Raw genomic sequence first — 20,834 nt, 5'->3', positions numbered from 1 at the left:
AAGTATACTCTTTCAAACGAAAGAGAATTTTCATAATATTGGTTAATAAATTATGAAATTATAAGGTAACAAACAAGAAAAACATACGCGTCGCATTACCTCCTTTTTTTGAAGTTGTTTAAAACTAACTATGATAAGTTAACATGAAATTATCAGTCGAACGAGTAAATTAGTTTAGTTTAAGTGCGCGGTGAAATCGAAATCGAATTTGTTTTAAGTTGGCAAATCGTGTTTCTCTTCGGTAAAATGTAAATTGAATTTACTTCCTGGTTTACGTCGTTTTATCTTTACTACTCTTTATCTGAAACGCTGTCTGAGATGTATTACTCGTAGGTATACCTACTCGTTACTCCTATTTCGTACACTGAGTGGTTTACTAATGCGAAAATTTAAGAAATCCATTTAAAGTCGATAACAATATAGGTATGACAAATCTTTATGTCAGCATCATTATCATCATCATCATCATCATCATCATCATCATCATCAACCCATATTCAGCTCACTGCTGAACTCGAGTCTCAGCTTAGAATGAGAGGGGTTAGGCCAATTAATAGTCCACCACGCTGGCCCAATGCGGATTGGCAGACTTCACACACGCAGAGAATTAAGAAAATTCTCAGGTATGCAGGTTTCCTCACGATGTTTTTCCTTCAACGTGTTATTATCCACTGGGCTATCACAGCTCATTTCATTACAATCTTTATGTACTAATTCAGAAATATTTCGTGTCATTCTATTTGTCCGCGAGGAACTAATAAACCAATTTTAATATGCACAAGGTGCAGTTGGGTTTAATTTTTGATTTAAGTATGTATATTATGATTCCGCATTAACCCGAATTTTTGTTTATATATCTTTAAATACTTTCTAACCTTCTTAGGTTCTTCGGGTCTTTTTTAACCCTCGGTTCTTCCAAAGAGTTCACCAAATTTCAAAGGCTTTGTAGAATCGTCCTTGCTTAAACTTACACTCCATACAACATATGAATACATACAACTACATATAAATGAAAAAAGAAGTTTGAACTTCTTAATTTGTTGCTAATATTTTTTTCATTTGCGTCTACTTTGTAAAACTTTATTATTTAGGACTATTTTGAATGAGAAAACAATTTAAAGTTTTAATTTTATTTGTTGTATATGTAACAGATACTCGTATTTGAAAATTCTGACTATATAGGTATCAGATAAAAGTATGAGATATATTATATATCGGTATAAGTTTCTCTCTCTTCATGTATTTATAAACAATGTGTTGTCACATTAAAATATGTCGGTCAGTTTAGATAAAATTATTAGCGTTGGTTGATTGTGGCCCTATTTAACAATAAGATGTACAAATAAATAATGATTTATTATCACAATTACGAAAATTGATTGTTAGTGTGTATATCTAAATGATGACACATAATGCAACTATGCTCAACACATATATAGTTTGTAAATAATAGACTAGAGTATATAGACCTATATCACTTTCGGATGCCCGCGGCTTATACCGCGTAGTTTGTTCATGGTTCGTTTGCAATTCCTTCATAGTTTTTTGCGTAACTTTAACCGTTTACACTGAGTACGCAATGGATACTCTCAAAAAGAATATTTTACCCGTTTTTGCTTCATTCTACATTGATACTCTTCTCCTATTTTTCGTAGCGTTTTAGGCCTATAACGTTTAATAAGTGACGCTACGACGTTTTAAATGTTATATAACCTTCCTTGACAAATGAACCGTCCAACACAAAAACTTTTTTTTTTAACTCTAAGCAAATAGGTCGTAGTATTAGCTAGTAGATGAGCCGCGTTCAACTTACCAATAAAACAAACTCTTCAGCTTTATATTATTTAAAAATAATAAAGATTTATATGAATGTGGATCACGGACCATCCCTGATCTACATTTATCGTTTACGAAGGTTATAAAAGAAGGTAAGGTATTTTACTTTGATTGTAAGTGAAGGTAAGACCGTCTTTGACTTTTCTTTTTGATGAGAGATAAACTAACAATTGCGAATGTCGTGATAGTGATTATCAGTCGCTTATCACGCGTTAGCAGAATATGGATAACAAGATAATCTATGAAAACGCTTGCGAAATTATATGGAATCTTATTACTATTGACATAGAGTTTTAATTTATGGGCAGGGAATATGTTTTGTACCTAATCATAAAAATTGTTTAGGATATACTTGAAAATCCATAAAAGATTCAGGTACCGCAATATATTAACTATTTTGTTATATTCTTCCTTTTTTACTTGATTCAATTTATAAAAATTTATTAGTAGACGGCCGAGCTTCATGTGGGTATCGCTATTTTAAGGATCCCGAGGGAACTCTCTGAAGAAAGTATTTGAGATAAAAATAATCTTATGTCCGCCTCCAAAACGTGCAAATATCGTTTTCGTCAAAATCAGCGGTTGATAGGTCATAAACAAACTTTTGTAGTTTTAATAGTGTAATTGTACCCAAAGGATTTTTTTTTGTATAGTCAACAACGGTGAAAAGAATCCTGAGTTAAAAAGAGACTTATCCGATTGGGCGTGAAGCGTGGAATTTAGAATATTTGTATTATGGTTGCAATTTCATCAAAATGTTGAAAATGTCTGTAAAAAAGAAAGTTGAAATGCGTCTAGTAGTTGCATAGATTTAACGCTAAAACAATATCTTCAGGTTCATTACTGATGAAGGTAGCAAGAGCGGAACAAAAATTGGAGGCAGGAATTTTTCTACCAATTTTACATCTTTGCAGTTTGGTGCCTAAGCTAAAAGCTTCGGTAGTCGTTGTTTATTAAGTAATTCGTTGCAATTATTGTGTATAATAAAAGGGCAATAGATATACGAGTATGAATTGGTATTCCTGTCATTCAAGTTAAAAAACCCTATTTGCTTAGGTCATGCCGTAACTTCAGAACATATTAACATATTTTTCATTTTAATTTTACTAATATTTTGTAGAAGGTTGTTAAAACATGAGAAAATTTCGTAGAAAATGTTTACCTACAACCTAACTATTATACAGATGGTTGTTACTCAGTCACGGCTCAACAGCTAAACGTCTCAAAATGAAAATAGCTCTGAATAAATTCATTATATACACACAGGATTTACGTAGACGAAACCGCAGACTATGACAATGACTATGATATATGAATTCTACGCAACCTTAATTCATTCAATCATTCAACATTGACCTAAGACAATATCATTAAACAAACACATGTTTGACGTAATTTTACGCAAGTATGTAAGTATATTAACAGAATCCCACGCTGGAGAGGGATTATGCTCTACTTCCTATGTTTATGTAATAAGATTTTATGTTGAAACGTAACAAAATGCGACTTTTTATAATCACAAAGTCATAAGTAAGAATAATGTAATATTTTTCTATTTAGAAAACTATTTTTATTTGTAACTATTAAGTATTTCTATCTATTTGTTATTCTATAGCATGTCATAACTATTACATGTAGATCTTTCGGCTTCAATTTCTTAATTGTTCTACGGTGGATAACATCTGGGAAATCTAATGTACATTCTCCAGCTATAACATAAATATTGTATTTTATACAAGGCGAAGAGAAAATGTTATATAAGAGAAGTTGTTAAAATTATTAGTTTTCAATAATATAAAAAAATTAGACACCATTTGGTTTGTAGAAATGTGTGACATGAGATGACGAGTCATTATAGCCACTCAGCACTCGACCGTCACCTTATCGTTCATCAGCCATTCGCTGTCGAAAGATCGTCAAAGAATAAACCACGTTTGGAAAACGTGGATAACTTGCGAGCGAGGCCAGTTGACTTGGCTACAGATCTACTGGATGATTTGAAAAATTATTTCACCAATAGATACGAGTAGCTCCATTAACAGGTAGCAGCATAAGCTATATTTTATAAACGTATTCCTACAGGAATGGAAACTACGCAGCGAGGTTCTACCAGTTCTTTAAAAAGCATACAAAACACACAAGGCGCGGAATACGTTGGCATAGTGACTCTTACTCATACAAACTACACAAGGCGCGGAATACGTTGGCATAGTAGTTCTAATGAGCTATGACCTTAAGCTTAGGTTAATTTTTTGTGAGGCTAACTGCAGCAGTACGTGAAAAAGGTCGTCAACCCGCGGCGAAGTTTACGATTTCTAGACATTCTGTATTGTTACATCAGTATCGGTGTCATGAACCTGTTATTCGAATGATCTTATTATTCTTACATCAGTCACTTCGTTACATTCTTTGATTGTAGTGCGTCTGCGTCAAGTTATTTCATCAGAACAGATATCAACTACAATAATAATATCATGTTTTTGATTCGTAAATATTGACAATCAATCTATTTCTTAGTCTTATTTGAACTACTTCATCATTTAAAATTGGCCGCCTCTTGAAATACCAATGTAAACAATATGTTACTTTTAAATAAATTAATTAAACAACTTTTTCCCTCAATCAATAAATTTATCCTTATTTAATCTAATACAAAAAATCTGTTATTTCAACTACTTTATAAATTGTATAAAATATTTATTAGATGTATCCTATTTAATAACATAATAGACCTCTCAGTTATTACGAGATCAATTCGTTATGCTGCTTAAATTAGCCGACACCCCGCGTATTCACTCGCGTATCTCCCGTTCCCGTGAAAATACGGAGATAAAATATAGCCTATGACGCTTTATATATATAATGAGGCTTTCTAGTGATATAGGAATATTCAAAATGGGTTTAGTACATCGAGATATTACCCCCTACAATACTACAAACTTTACCTCTATATGTACAATATGAGAAATAGAAAAGAAAACCTTAATTGGCTGTATTTTTGTGTTAACAAAAACCTGTCGGTCTAATTATTAATTAGCACCCTGTTTAAGACAGTTGTGTCAGTTACGAGTTACAACTCAAACACCTATACAAGTACTAAAGAGTGTGTACTGAAAAACATGTGATGTTATCGCTTGGTCCGGTTCGATTACAGTGATATAGTGTCAATTCATTGATGTTTGTGTGACGCTAGTGGGCGGTCGTTTACGCGGACAAAGCAATGTGTGTTTAATGGTTTAATGGAATTCGCACATAGTACTGGTGAACTGAACTGGGTTGCTGTTTTGGACACCGTTGAAAAATATTGCCATTGTATTGGCATTGCGTAAGGATTTAATTTATTTTTAATGTAGGCAACACTTACTAATATTGTAGAAGCTAGTAGACAGTAAAATCTTTTATAATTATGATATACTTATATTAAGATGATTTAGATTAGCTATAACTCTAGTTAAAACTTTTAATTATTATTATATTAATAACCGATTTCAGTATACTTAGAATGATGAAAATATATAACTAAAACTAACATATAAAATTAAGAAAAAACATTTTTTTTGTAAGTTACTAAGTAGCTTAAGGATATAAGAAATTAATTGCTAAAAGGCTTTAACATTCTCAATTTGGCTTTAAGTAATTTAAGTGTGTTTTAACTAAGTTCATTACTTTTAACTAACCCCAGTAGGTACGGCTGACCGAATCTGGTTTGGCAAAGAAGTAGAGGGGAAAAAATGACACTTTTCATACCTTTATTCATATGAGAAAAACCGCGGCAAAGAGCTAGTTAAACTATAACAATCAAAACTGTAATATATTGTCTCGAAGCAACACACCCACTTCGATAACAAGGGTTATCGACTGAACCCTACTATTATTACCTACATTAAAGGAAAATTTTCGAATTCTAAAAATAATTCCTAACCACATATCGGTGTGTTTTAATTAGCACATGGTCGTTATCTTTTTTAATCTATTTAATATAGACTACTTTATGTACTATCTAAATTATTATCTACACGTCAGTTTTAATTATTCTACAATTTTTGCTATAATCTTTTAATCTTCGTAGTATGTTATTTAAGCTAAAATGTTATGCCTGGTAACAAGGTTCATTGCAAATTTTAATTGATAGGTAAATAATTAGTGAGCGTTTTTATACTAACAATTGACGGCCCACCTGCCGGCCAATTCACTAACTTTGACGGAAGTTAGCTTTCTAAAATAATTAACATTAAACCAATAACAACCGCATTTTTAGTATTCCATAAAGTCCATTGTTAACAAAAATTACAATGTCAACTAAGTAATGTCATCTGTCTACTCTATGATATCGACGAAAGATTGTCAGTAGGCACTGGGTGACATATTCACCTACAATCTCAGTTTTAAACAGTTAGCATTAAATAAACAGTGAATACGAAATCACCTGACTTAAGAATTACTAACAATAGTTAGTTGGTGAATTTCGTGCATGTACACTAACATACGTCAAAGTTAGTGAACTAGCCTGCTGATGTGCCTGAAATTACATTGGCAACTGGCAATTATGTGCTTTGGAGCGGAACACAATAATGCTGTTGTTTGATCGCAGAAATAACTAAGCCGGTAGTACTTCCCCGGACAAACTCTGTCACAATAATCGCTACTACTACTAATCTTTTGAATGTTTATTCGATAAGTGATTATTCTCTCTTAAACCTCTGCACGCTTGTCTAGAACGGGTGGTTATAGTTTCTTTGAACTTGTACAGTCACCTCCAAATTTTAAGAAATTAAATATCACGTGGTTCAAACGGTGAAGAAAAGATCACGAGGAAATCTGCATACCTGAGTACCTTCTTAATTATATTCGTATGTGAATTATCTTCGAACCGCATTGGGCCAGCGTGGTGGACTATAATAGCCTAACATATCTAATTCTGAGAGGAGACTCGTGCTCAAAATTGAGTCGAATGTGGGTTGTAAATGATGATGAATTATATACAGTCACACTAAGTATGTAAGCGGCACGTCTTTGCTAAATAGGTGCTAAATTAACCAAGGCCAAAGACTACAACTAAATCAGACAGATATAGAAATTGTGAATTACGAAATTGACCCGAGATAGTAATCGAACCCTGATCCATTCAGTAATATTAATACAACTGTGCCAGAGAGTTCATCGTCGTATGTATTATATTCGATATACCATACGTAGTAATGTATGATGTAATGAATCAATTGTTTACAGTTTACATTAGTTCTCTCACGATACATTGCGATACGAACGTTTATTAAGCGATAACAATTCCAAATAATTTATTGACAAAAATAAAAATATATTGTCCATATAAATTTTATTATAACAATAAAATTGAAGTGTGAACAAGTCAACTGGATTACTCAAACTAAAGAAAAATGTATAGGATTGCAGCTTATTAAGAAAATTATGATTAAAACTAAGCATAACTATAAAAGCAATACTATTTTTAATCATAACAGACTTAAACCTTTCCTAAAAATCTGATATAGATATGTACTTGCATCCAGGGGCGTAGCTACCGCCAAATCAGCCGTATCAATGATATGGGGCCCTGTAGTCTGTATCTACAATATTACTCAATCTGGTGAGGCTTTCCGGAAAAAAAAACGTAAAAAATTACAAAAGTTACAAAAAAATTATACTTTGTGGTGAGAGATGTTAGGTAAACCAAAAACTAAAAAGACATTTTTCGGGATTTGCCGCTCGTCTATTGGGCCCCCAAACTAATTTTGATACTGGGCCCCTTCTAGGCACGCTACGCCACTGCTTGCATCTTAAAAGTAACTTTAATCCTAAACCATACTTATTACTTAAGTTTTTGAATACAGCAATTATAATGAAATGCACTTTATTAAAGTCATTTAAAAAAGATCGAAACATAGTGGAGCCAAGTTCCTAAATACACGTAAAAATAGTGTAATGTATGTATTCATACATTACACAAGTTTTTTTTTAAATATACTTAAAAGAAATATTAACGGATTCGATGCTCGAGTCGGGCTATGAAAAATATATAACTACTAGCGGACGCCCGCGACTTCGTCCGAGTAGAATTCAGTTTTTCACAAATCCCGCGGGAACCATAGATTTTTCCGAGATGAAAGCAGCCAATTATTCTGACGTCTCTGCAGCACCCACTATAATTGATCGTGTATTGGTCACAAATGATGATCACAATATATGGCGGAAAATACCTAGATTATGTAAATACTGCCGGTCCATGGCCTTGAATTATTTTTTGAACTTGGCTGAGTCACTGTTGCATCTATCACACATATCACATAATACTATTTTGTTTTTTAATTATTTATTTTGTAAATAGCATTAATATTGTTTGAATAATATAAATTATTCCGTCCCCACTCCAAAAGGTTTCTGATTTCAAATAATATCAAGAAACAAACTGAACAAGAAGAGTCGGCTATACGTAAAGGTCGTGGGTTAATAATAATTCCCGCAATATTGTAAAATGACGTAAAATTTGACCGTTAGGTTAAATTAAGGTTAATTTTGGTAGCAGCAAGACACCTTTCACCGCTAAGAAGGCTCTACCATTAAGATTACAGTTAAGGTTACCTTTTGTTTTAACCATCGAAAAATAACTTCTTAACAAAAGAAGTAAAAAAATCAATTACTTCCTTCCATGTTAAACAGGCTCGCACTGTCATATTTGATATAAAAATAAATTGGACTTTGGAGCCGAATTATTTTTAAACTACATGCTACTTTTTATCCCATAAAAATCCATGGTTACCAAAGGATTTGTGAAAAAAAAGAGATTCACGCAAACGAAGTCGCAGGCGTCTGCTAGTACTATATATCTGAAAGCTCATTCAGAAGCACTCGCTGGATGTGTGACATCGTAAACCGCAATAAATATAAATACAAAACTGTAACTTAATGATTTGTATGATATCAAATTGCTAACCGCAACATCTTTTATGTAACTCCACTAGATCGTTTTTAGCCACTATTTACTTAAAAAAGAAAAAGACTTATTTATTTAAAATATATATAAATTAGGTATGTATTTCTACTAATATTATAAATGTGAAAGTTTGTATGGACGTTTGTTTGTTTCGATGTTTGTAACTCTTTAGCGCCGCTACTACTGAAGCGAATTTTATATTATATAATGTAATCATATGGTATTGCTTGAATGATAATAAATAAATAAATAAATAACGACTATATAGAAAGAGAGAGCTATTATAACGAGTACTAGGAGTATACTATGCTAGCGATGAGTAAATTTAACTATTTTATGACCTTGAATGGGCAGTAACACACTAAGAGTATTTTTGGATGTTTTAGATGTGCAACGCGCAATACGCAACCGAAGTATTTAGTTCTTAGACATGTATTTATATATCTACTGTGAAGTTAGTAATAATTCAATTTTAAGAAAGATACAGGTGAGAAGAATGGTATTTGATATTGTGTACATTGTACAAGTAACTTTCAATCAAAATAATACAATACAACTGTTTTTTTTAAATAAAACTGCGAGATTTTGCTAAAATGGTACCTGCGCAGACAACTATGATTTTAAGATCAACTAGCCGCTGTATATAAATATAGCATTACTAGAATAAGAAATTGACTGTTAATTATTTAGTTTATGATAATTATTATGTCAATTTTTCAAAAATCTGTTATAGCCCGCTCCTAGAGCGGGGTGACTTGTAACTAGGTACATATAAGTATATATATACCATATACTATAATATATAAGACATATATAATATATAGAATACCATATACTATATTATATAAGTAAAGATTATAGAGAGTACTCTTACTAAACATTATGACGATCTTCATATATTTTTTCCGCTTTCATACTACTGAGAATTTTATGAAATAGCGATCGATTGCAAACGTTATAATTTAGCATACAAGCCCGTTTACTGTTGAAATTTCATACATTGCATAAAAATCCCTTTCTCGCTACTCGTGTTTTATAGTTGGTTGTGTGAAATAACAAAACTGTTGATAATTTCCACTCGAACAAGGATGTAACTACATAAGATAAGGATATAATCAATTATTATTGATAAAATACTTCATACCAACTATTATCTGTGATAACATTTTGTTATTTTTTCTAATATCGTGTATTGGTAAATCACTTCTTACTATGGAAGAATAGAATGGTCTATAAATAATTTTGATTGCACACCATTTGTATAAAAATTTTAAACTTTCGTTTTTGAAGGAAAAAGTTCAAGGTTATGTGAGGAAAAACACTTTTAACACACTTTTTGAAAATTTATTTGCATCTTTGCCTGTTTTCCATAAGATAGTTTTCCATAAGATGAAATTTTGATACGCTTGTCATTTTTGCACAGATGAAGACTTATATTATATTTTATTTTTTATCTTATAAAGTTAATTTTATGCATAAAATGTTGAGCACTTTTCTGATATAAAAACTCTTTACCAGGATTTAAAAAAGTACCGTTCGTTTTTAGACGGATGATAAAGGTTTTGTGCATTTTACTTTACATTACGGCACATGTGCGTAATGAAATACATTACGATATTGAAATTGGTGAAATATGCGATACTTTACTAGCAAATGTGTTATAAAAATACTTATTTAATACTGTGACATTTTCAATATGTAAATAAGAGGATTTATCATATCAATAATTTTAGGATAACGTCAAGCTAATTCTATAATTTGTCATAATACATTAAAACTGACAACTACTCATGCGTTACTCATATTTTACTAAGAGACTGCGATAGCGAAAAAACAAGCTTTAAACTTTAAGACTATGGTCGAGAGTTTGAACCTTGAATCCTGCTTTACAAAGTCAACAATCCAACCTACACAATGGGGATGAAGACTAGGTTTAAATAGGTTTTTGTGAGACATCCGGGTAAATATAGTCAATATTAACTAATCAATACATAACCGATGAAGGTTGTCGGGATGTTTGGAAAATAAATAAGATTATAAAAATTTTCAAAAGGTTTCTTACGTAATTAAATGAAAAATCATATTTTTTTTTGCTTCCTTTCTATAAATGTGTCATTTTTTATACCATGATTTATAAACTTATACGTACAATTAAAAATATTTGTAATTTTGTTTGAACGCCCACAAAAGTCAGACGACGATCACGAATCGACGTCATTCTTTTGTGCTATTTAGGATGGAGCGTTTTTTAGCAATCCGTCGCAAATATAAATCTCTGTAGCTCCGAAGGTAATAATTGCAGACACCCTGTTACATAAACAAAATTGTTTTGTTAATAGCAAAATTTTTAATTATATATATTTAAAAAAAAACTGTCATCATCCCCATTAGATACCTTATACCTACCTATGGTAGAAGCATGGTCATATCACATACACCTACACATACACATACATCATTCATAAAAAGATGTATGTCTGGCTAACGCTGGCTCTCGTTCGTGGTATATGTACTGAAGTTGAATTCATAATATTATTTTTAGTCGTGACACTGACCTCGCATTGCGCGTTTCGTCATTGCTACGTCACTGTGTTACGAGTAGTTATTTTTTTAACCCAATGCCTAAACACGTTTTATCCAAAATATTTTAATAGTTATTAGTAATAATTATGCTTAAATATCAATTTTTTTTTTATTATGTCAGCTTGATTTAATTATAATTTTGTTGTGTTATAATTAATATACTCTGGTGAATGATTCTCATTCAAATCAAATTTTTCGTGTGTAAATAATCAAATTTTTCGTGTATAAATAATATTCATGGTTTAGTCTTAACTGGTTGCTATGGAATTATTGAAAGATTTTTCCTAGAAGTTATTCTTGTTACGTGGGAGTGCTAATCATTGACGTATTGGGAGGGAACAATATATTTGTTGTGCAATAAGACTTTTTTAGAGATTATTAATATATTTGCTTTGTATCACAATATAATTATTAAAGGTATATCATTGGCTCTGCCTTGGCTCAGTAGTAAGATCTAATTACCTTTGCACGAGGTCCAGGGTTCGAAGAAAAGCTTAAATAAAACTTCATAAAACGACCCAGATAAGAGTTATAAAATTTTCAGTAAAAAATTTTAAGCTTGGATTTTGGTAGTTGGTGATATTACACCCCCGTGCCTTTGCTCTCCGAGGTAGTATAGTACTCTTACTACGAGTATATACATTAAGCCATTGGTCCCGGATATTATCCCATAGTTAATCCAATAGTTAGCCCCAGTTACTTCTGCATGAGGTCTGCTATTCGAATCCTGGGTCGTTTCCTGTAAAAAAAAAACGAAATATTATGTTAGATTTATCAGGAATGGTATATATACATGGTCGTGATAAAATTTTCGAAACGTAATTAAATATTTCATAAATTACAACATACTTAAATGCATCAAGTCGTTGCTCAAGATTACAATTTTATAGTTTTATCATCATGAGTAGTAGGTAATCTGAAACGTATTTTGATATTTAGCTTAGTCATGATTATAACTAATCTTAACTGCTTCTTAATCCCCAAGTTTGTTTACAGAAATCCTTACTTAAATGTTTCCAGCTAATTTTAAAAATTGTAAAAACATAATCCTCATATATTATTATATTAAAATGCTTATGGTTAAGACAACCATAGATTATATTAAGTGCGTTATTATGCATGTACAAGTAATATGGTATTATAATAGTATCGAAGGTTGCTATTGTACTCTACAATTGTTATGTGCTTAAAATATCTAGTTAGTTATAAAAATATGACTAAGTTTGATTAATTAAATACATAATATATTAAAAAATGCAAGATTGGCAGCATGAGCTAAGAGTGCTAATGTGATATATCCCCGGTAGTATATTAAATTCCACAAAAATTTTGTTTAATATTCTGTGGTCGTGGTAATAAATATTTTATCTGTTAATCATAATATTATGTCATTATTATGTCTATAACGAAAAAAAATAATTTATATATTTATTTTTTACTACGCCATGTTTTAACTTCTTTCTGCTACATATTATGGTATGCTACAAAACTTTTATTTTTTTAACTTCAAATGTAACTTAAAACAGGTACACGTATTTACCAACCTACGGAATTAAACGCGAACTTTATTCTACACCGGCCTTTGGTCGGGGGTTTGTAATAGGGCTTCTGTCTGTGACTATGGCTGGGCATTTTACCCAAGCGCAAAAAACGCGCGAACTTTATTCTACACCGGCCAAAGGCCGAATAAAGTTCACGATATATACGAGGGCCCTAATTCACCTTCAGTTTTTAACATGACTTCATAAATGTTTTTTTTTGCTAAACCTTTCTTCTTCAAGTTCTTCATTGCAGTGATTAAGTTTATTATTAAGGTTAGATACTCGATTTTTTTTCATGTTAAAAAATTTGATTTAATGTTTGACGGAATCGCGTGGGGAACGTAACGAATGCAAATGAATGCATAAAATTTTATTCTATTAATATACATTGAATAATGTAGCTTTAACATGAGGGTAATTTAAAAAAAAATAATAAAAAAGAACAACCGACCTTAAAATCATAAAAAAGTTTCCATTCAATTAAAAGCGAAACATAACATCGTATGTGCTACCTTCTGATCAGTTTAAAGGCGGTACCAAGTTAGTGCTGTGTTAATTAAAGCCGTATCTGCAAGAACTATCTGAAAATCCAGTTAAAATCTTTATGATTGATGAAACGGCTTGAATCGAATCGAAATCGAACGGTCGAATTGAGAAACCTCCTCCTTTTATTGAAGTCGGTTAAAAATGTATGACATTCCGATATACGTTAGGCTACGAACTTTTCAAACGTCCCTAGTATATAATGTTAGGAGCAAACAGGAAAGGCGCCATAATTGGATCTCGCTCCATTCTAAAATTTACCTCGGTCCGGCGCTGGTGTGAACATATCGACAAAGTAGTAAAATAAAAAATATTATTAAGGGTACTTCTTCTACATGTATCTAAAGTGGCGTATCATTATTTTATATCCCATGGTGTTGTTTCATATAGAGGGTCTAAAAACACGATTTTTCGAAGTACCTACAGCTAGTTAGCAATTGCTAATATATAAAGAGTTACAGTCGACCAACTTAAAAAAAGTAAAACGTTGGAACTCGAAAATTGCATACTAATCCCGTTGTTAATTAAACAGATAAAGCTGTTAGTAAGATAACTCAGAGTATGTTAGAACTATAAAGTTGAAATTTAGCAAAAATGAAATAAAAAAGAAACATTCTTAAGTTTTCTTCCCTACATGTAAAGTGAGGATGATTTTTTCTCGTCAATTCCATAGTGCGTGTTAGTCATAGTACACGCTTTGGGTATTTTTGCAATAAAAGGGTTTGAAGTGCTTATTTACGGAACCCTATACTGCACGTGGTCCGACACGCACTTGGCCTGTTCTGAAATTGATCATAAAAACCTAGAGAAGATTGCTAGTTCTTCATACACACTGATACGCCTGTAAATAATGCATTAATTGGAGAACACACATACTTGTAGTTAGTAAAATTTTGCACCTTTACTTGTAAACGTTGATTTTATACTTAATTTTTTTTAATAGTTGTTTCAAGTAATGAAAGTTTAGCTTTTTCTACTGCAAAGTAATTTTTTTCCAAAAAACGTTCGTTTGGTATGTACTTTTAACGGTCACTTATAAAAAAAATGTACTGGGCAAGGTTGTACATCTAGCTTAAGAACTTGTTTGTTTGATAAGAATTCTAGAAATGTAAAACATTAGCACATTATTTCCAAAAATTTCGTCACAATTGCATTTTGTTCTTTTGTTTTTGACGGCCTCCGTGGCGCAGTGGTATGCGCGGTGGATATACAAGACGGAGGTCCTGGGTTCGATCCCGGCTGGACAGATTGAGATTTTCTTAATTTGTCCAGGTCTGGCTGGTGGGAGGCTTCGGCCGTGGCTAGTTACCACCCTACCGGCAAAGACGTACCGCCAAGCGATTTAGCGTTCCGGTACGATGCCGTGTAGAAACCGAAAGGGGTGTGGATTTTCATCCTTCTCCTAACAAGTTAGCCCACTTCCATCTTAGACTGCATCATCACTTAGCATCAGGTGAGATTGTAGTCAAGGGCTAACTTGTAAAGAATAAAAAAAAAAAAAAAATGGGTTGATTATGTAGAAATAGTTACTTATACAAATAAATTGACTTATAAAAATAAATTGTCTCTTTTGTTACAGTTTAAATTAGGGATAATTCATGACGTAATAATATATAATACATAGAGAACAAGATGTCCAAAACAAATTCTTTTGCGTTAATACCGCAGACGGATAAGAAAATGAAGAAAAGGATAAAACTTGTACCACCTGATGGAGGATGGGGTTGGATGGTTTTATTAGGAACCGCCCTTACAAATGTAAGTAATTATTATGCTCTTGAATTTTTTTGAATAAACCTCTCATTAGAAAAAGGGAAACTCCAATTGATAGATAATTATAATTATCAAAATAAACAATTTAACGATAATCATGATAAACTTACTATATATATAAATAAAGGTACTTCTTTGAAGTTCAATTGGCATATTTGTAATTTCACAACTAGAATTGAATAATATAATATGAATAGGATTGAATTCTTCAAAAGATATATGATCAAACATTTAGTTATGATGATTTTCATTTGCTTTCTGCTTTATTGTTTTCCTTATTAGATATTGATTTTTCTACAAATACTCGTCTTGAGATATGTTATATTGAATTCTGTTGTGTATTTAATTATATTTATTTTATTTTATAACAAATGATTTTTTTTTGTTTTAGATATTTAATCAATCCATGTTATCATTATGTACTTTTTTATACGGAGATGCATTGGAAGCAATGGGATATGCAACGCAAGGAGCAGCGCTTGTTTTAAGTACAATGTTATTCGTCTCCAATTTAGGTGGACCGATAGCTGGCGCAGTAGTCAAATTGTCAAGTCCCAGATTCGTATCAGTAACAGGCGCAGTTTGTTGTTCAGTTGGCATATTGTTCAGTGGATTCTCTACAAATATATGGCATTTAGTTTTGACCTACGGCATTTTATTAGGTACTGTAGTATATAGTTTTTTATATGAATGAGTCTTAAAAAAGTATAGATTAAAATATTTTTAACTTTCTTAGCATTTTACAGGTCTTGGCCTGGGTTTTATTCAGAACGCTTCATTTGTGTCTATCAACGGCTATTTCAAAGAGCGGAAAAGTCTAGCCGTTGGTCTCGCTATGGCGGGAACAGGTGTTGGACAGACTCTAATGCCACACGTAGTGCGATATCTTTTGGAAAATTTTGGATTTAAAGGAGCGTGTCTACTATTAGCAGCTTTAAGTTTACATGGGGTAATTATAGAACTTATATATATTTTTGTAATATTTATTTATTTATCTATACTTATAATTATAATAATTATGTAGAGAGGTCAATTCTGTATATGAAATATATTTCAAAAATAACTATCAGGGGGTGATTAGTGATCGATACTAATCCCAAAAATGCAATCAGTAAAATTTTTGTCTGCCTGTATGTTCGTTATAGAGACAAAAACTACTCATTGGATTTTAACAAACCTTGGTACAACTATTCTTCATACTCCTGGGAAGGTTTTAGTATACTTTTCATCACGTTACCATCAATAGCAGCAGTGAAGTGAAGGGAAACGTTGGGAAAACGGGAGAAGTTACTCCATTTGTACAGCGATACTACTGTAAGGGCTGGATTTAAGAGATCTAAGGGCGGACCAAGTCGTGGACGTTCGCTATTTTTTAATAAATCTGTGTTTAATAAAATACCTTTTACTTTTTTTTTAGATATTTTCAAATATCTGTTAATTTTATAATATTAATGCGATTGGTTAACTTTCAATTTTTTATTTGTAGATATGCGGGACACTTTTGTTACAACCTGTGGAATGGCATATGAAGAAAGTTGAAGAAGAAGTTGAAGTTGACGAAAAGATGCATCTACTTGAGGATAGCAATAAAGATGCACCTAAAACTAAAGACCATAATGCTAACGGTAACGTTACATTCAAAGGAACAAGACGTGCTACAGAACCAACACTTTGTTCAGAGATTGGAGCTGAATCACCAAAGAAATCATTATCACAAAGTAACAAAGAACTACAAGTGCATTCCAATGGGAAATCAATCGAAAAACTAAATGGTAATAACTATTTTAACTATGTTTAATAAATTAATATTTTTCGCTCCATACATAGCATGGCATGAAACGGATTTTTTAACTTTACGGTAGATAAAATCCGTGCGATGCGATCCGTACAATGTGGATCAGTGGACGCACTTGTATTACTTTCTATACAAAGAATACTAAAATCCGTTTGATGCGATGCATCCGATACGTACGATGCGGATCTATGGACGCCTGCCTTTTTTGTGACTTTTCAATGATTACAATAAATGTTTTAATGCATTTTAGGAAACTACGTAGTACCAACTCCAAAGAAGACGATGTTTAGAAAAATATATGACTTATTCGACATATCTCTTTTGTCCAGTCCTCGTTTTATAAATGTGATCGTGGGCACTGCAATAACAGTAGTGTCAATTCAAAACTTCAGCATGTTGTATCCTTTGTTCCTACAGGTATGTTATTAAGAAAAGTCTTAAATCTGTATTTTTCTTATACTGTTGGATGTAGGAATAATCGCTGGAGAAATACCGTTTATCCCGTTCTCTTGGAAATGTCGGGATAAACGTAACTATTTTACCTATATAAAGTCGTTTTTTGCGAGTGTCGTAGGCTATATTTTATAATATATGGGAATGGCATTAACGCATTGGAATCCGCTGGTCGTTTATTAGTTTGTATAGAAATAAAGAAAGTTTTGAAACTAATTATATTTATTGAACATAAACTAGCCAAAAAAGCCAGTTTGACAAAATTAGAGTAAAATAACACTAGATTTAATTATATTTCTTTAAAAAAAGTTGTCTGCCTGTTCTTGTTTTGCTTAGCTTATTTATTATACTCATTCCCGTGGGAATACGGGGATAAAAATAATACAGTCTACGTTACTCCCTGATAATGTAGGTTCATCTGCTCTCCAGTTTTTGAGTATATTCGTATACCAAAATACAAATCTTCCCTCTTTATAATATAAGGCTAGATAATAAATAATAATAATTATACTTGAACAATACACATCACTATCTAGCCCCAAAGTAAGCATACAAAGTAGCTTATGCTATGGGTGTTAAGATAGTTGATATTATAATATTAATATACAATTTTATACTACATATAAATACTTATATAACGTAATAGATTAATATAATGTGATGAACGATAAGTAATATTATAATAACAATTTCAGAAAAAAGTATTTTTGGATAAACAGCAAACGGCGAATTGCATGTCCGCTGTTGCTTTAGCTGATATTGTCGGCAGACTTACATTGCCAATGTTTCAAGATAAATATCACATTAAAGCCAGAACGATGCTAATCATGACCAGCATATGGCTGATAGTAGTACGACAAAGTAAGTATTCCTAATTATTATTTATAGATAGCACCACAGCCTTATCAGCTAAATCAGTGTTAGTTTACATTGACTAATCGAAAGATAACTCTTTACTATGCTGTCCTACTAAATGTATATTTTTCACTTTACTTATTACTTTACTAGACATTTATTTTTTTTATTTTATATTTATTTATACTTTATTGCACAAAACAAAAACAATAACAAAGAAAACAAAGCAAAACATAGAAAACAAGTATGTGCAAAGGCGGTCTTATTGCTTATAGCAATATCTACCAGACAACCTTTGGATAAAGGATTTAATGTAATTAAATGCGGGATAGTGCAACAAAAAAAAAATATATATATAATAATAAAAATAGTATATTTATATATACTACATGTATAAATATAAAATATACATAATATATAATAAAATAAATAAATAAATATATATATAAACATAAATATACCTGAGTAATAATTATAAAGAAACTACGAATTACAACTATACAGGTAATATTTGAATAAACGACTTTTAAAAGTTGCCAGTGTCTTTGAATTACGTATTTCATAAGGAAGACCATTCCAGAGAGTAATTGATGTACGTGTAAATGACTTATTATAGAACTTAGACATTATATATATTTGGAAATGCAAATGAACCATGAAAGCTAAATTTTGGATATGAGCCTAGAAAAGCTTAACTTCAAATTCTCGACCAATATTTCTTATGTGCATTTTCCGCCATCTTGAAAAGGGGTTGAATTCAGTTGGATGGATTTTGGCTGGTGGAAGGCTTCGGCCGTGGCTAGTTACCACCCTACCGACAAAGATGTACTGCCAAGCGATTTAGCGTTCCGGTACGATGTCGTGTAGAAACCGAAAGGAGTGTGGATTTCATACTACTCCTGACAAGTTAGCTCGCTTCTATCTTAGATCGCATCATCACTTACCATCAGGTGAGATTGTAGTCAAGGGCTAACTTATAGAGAATAAAAAAAAGAGTTATGAAAATTATGACTCGACTATTTTGAGTCTCGTAACATATTTTACCTATCGTTCATCGTTATTGAGATATGATCAAAAAATTCTATTATTTATCTATGATTTTTATTATATTATTATGAATGATTTTTATTATATTATCTACTAGCGGACGCCCGCGACTTCGTCCGCGTGGAGTTTAGTTTTTCACAAATCCCTCGGGAACCATGGATTTGTCTGGGATTAAAAGTAGCCTATGTGTTAATCCAGGCTATAATATATCTTAATACCAAATTTCAGCTAATTCGGTTCAGAAGTCGAGGTGTGAAAGAGTAACAAACATTCATATCATCAAAATCATCAGTTTTCGCAAATCTCGGGAAACCGTGGATTTTTTCGGGATAAAAAGTAGCCTATGTGTCAATCCAGAGTAAAATCTATTTCCATTCCAAATTTCAGTCAAATCGCTTCAGTAGTAGCGGCGTTAAAGAGTAACAAACATCCATACAAACTTTCGCGTTTATTATATTAGTAGGATTATTCTTACATGACTCTTCTTAATAGCATTTAATCACGATTTTTATTTTAGTTTTGGCGTATCAAACCGATGTTTACGTGCTCCTGGCTATGTCAGCTCTATATGGATTTGGAAGGAGTATGGTAATCGTTGCCAGGAACATCGCTATTTCCGATCAGTGTAGAATGGACCAAGTACCATCTGCCGTTGGTTTGGGGATGTTGAGCATAGGCATCATTGTACCACCAGCGGGACTCTTCCTCGGGTGGATCAGAGATTACACTGACAGTTACATCATCTGTATTACGGCGCAGAATTTATTCTTGGTTGTCTTTTTGGCTATGTGGATACCGGACATGTTATATTTATACTACCAAGAGAAAAGGGAGAAAAGAAAAAAGATCGAACAAGCTATATCATAACAGTAAAGTATTGTTTTTTTTTAAATGCAGTGATTACTTACTCATTGAGTTTACCAATACTATTGAACGGGGTTTAGATCCGCACAGATTTTCCTGTGATATATAACATAATGGAGTTGTATTGTATGTTAAGGTCTAGGCTTATTGGCTGTGAGATTAAATGAGTGAAATGAATGTAAATTATCTAAATAAAGCTACGTACGAGCATCATATCATTTGGTACGACTAAGCTTATCACACCAATTTTATCATTCAAAATACAAACGTTAAGACTGGACAAAACAGTGTTATAATAATTATGTGAAGATTCTTTAATAATTTATTTAGTAAATTTAATATATTATAATCTCTAGTCTAATAAAATATTAATTGAATTACATTAATCAACTTTTTTATTTTGTACACAATCATTTTCTTCATTATAAAGTAATCTTTAATCATTTTATTTCCTTGTTTCTCTAACGCCTGAAAATAAGAATGGTAAGTTTCTTCTAAAATAGGAAAGCTAGGAAAACATTTGTAAAACTCTCGCAAAGGGGTATGTAAATTTGTACACAGTTCTAATACCTATTTTGAATAACATTGGTACCTA

At 31.9% G+C, this 20,834-nt stretch overlaps 1 protein-coding gene across 2 annotated transcripts in view; it reads left to right on the top strand.

The window, feature by feature from the left end:
* LOC112056313 (monocarboxylate transporter 12) overlaps nt 1-20,619 on the top strand; it is a 29,537-nt gene extending 8,918 nt beyond the window's left edge. Inside the window, exons 1-8 of one of the 2 annotated variants that reach the window (XM_024096723.2) lie at nt 4,997-5,161; nt 15,032-15,210; nt 15,617-15,887; nt 15,972-16,174; nt 16,712-16,997; nt 17,271-17,437; nt 18,169-18,334; nt 19,893-20,619. In XM_024096723.2, the coding sequence (XP_023952491.2) occupies nt 15,085-15,210; nt 15,617-15,887; nt 15,972-16,174; nt 16,712-16,997; nt 17,271-17,437; nt 18,169-18,334; nt 19,893-20,242 (1,569 nt within the window). In that variant the 5' untranslated portion in view covers nt 4,997-5,161; nt 15,032-15,084 and the 3' untranslated portion in view covers nt 20,243-20,619. Of the gene's footprint in view, nt 1-4,996; nt 5,162-15,031; nt 15,211-15,616; nt 15,888-15,971; nt 16,175-16,711; nt 16,998-17,270; nt 17,438-18,168; nt 18,335-19,892 lie in introns of those variants that run through there. The other variant, XM_052883376.1, reaches the window with a different exon arrangement.
* The last annotated feature ends 215 nt before the right edge of the window (nt 20,620-20,834 follow it).

The sequence above is a fragment of the Bicyclus anynana genome, chromosome 1 (genome assembly GCF_947172395.1).
Source record: "Bicyclus anynana chromosome 1, ilBicAnyn1.1, whole genome shotgun sequence".
NCBI lineage: Eukaryota > Metazoa > Arthropoda > Insecta > Lepidoptera > Nymphalidae > Bicyclus > Bicyclus anynana.
Note: the sequence above shows the minus strand (reverse complement) of the source record. Positions and strands in the feature narration are given on the sequence as shown.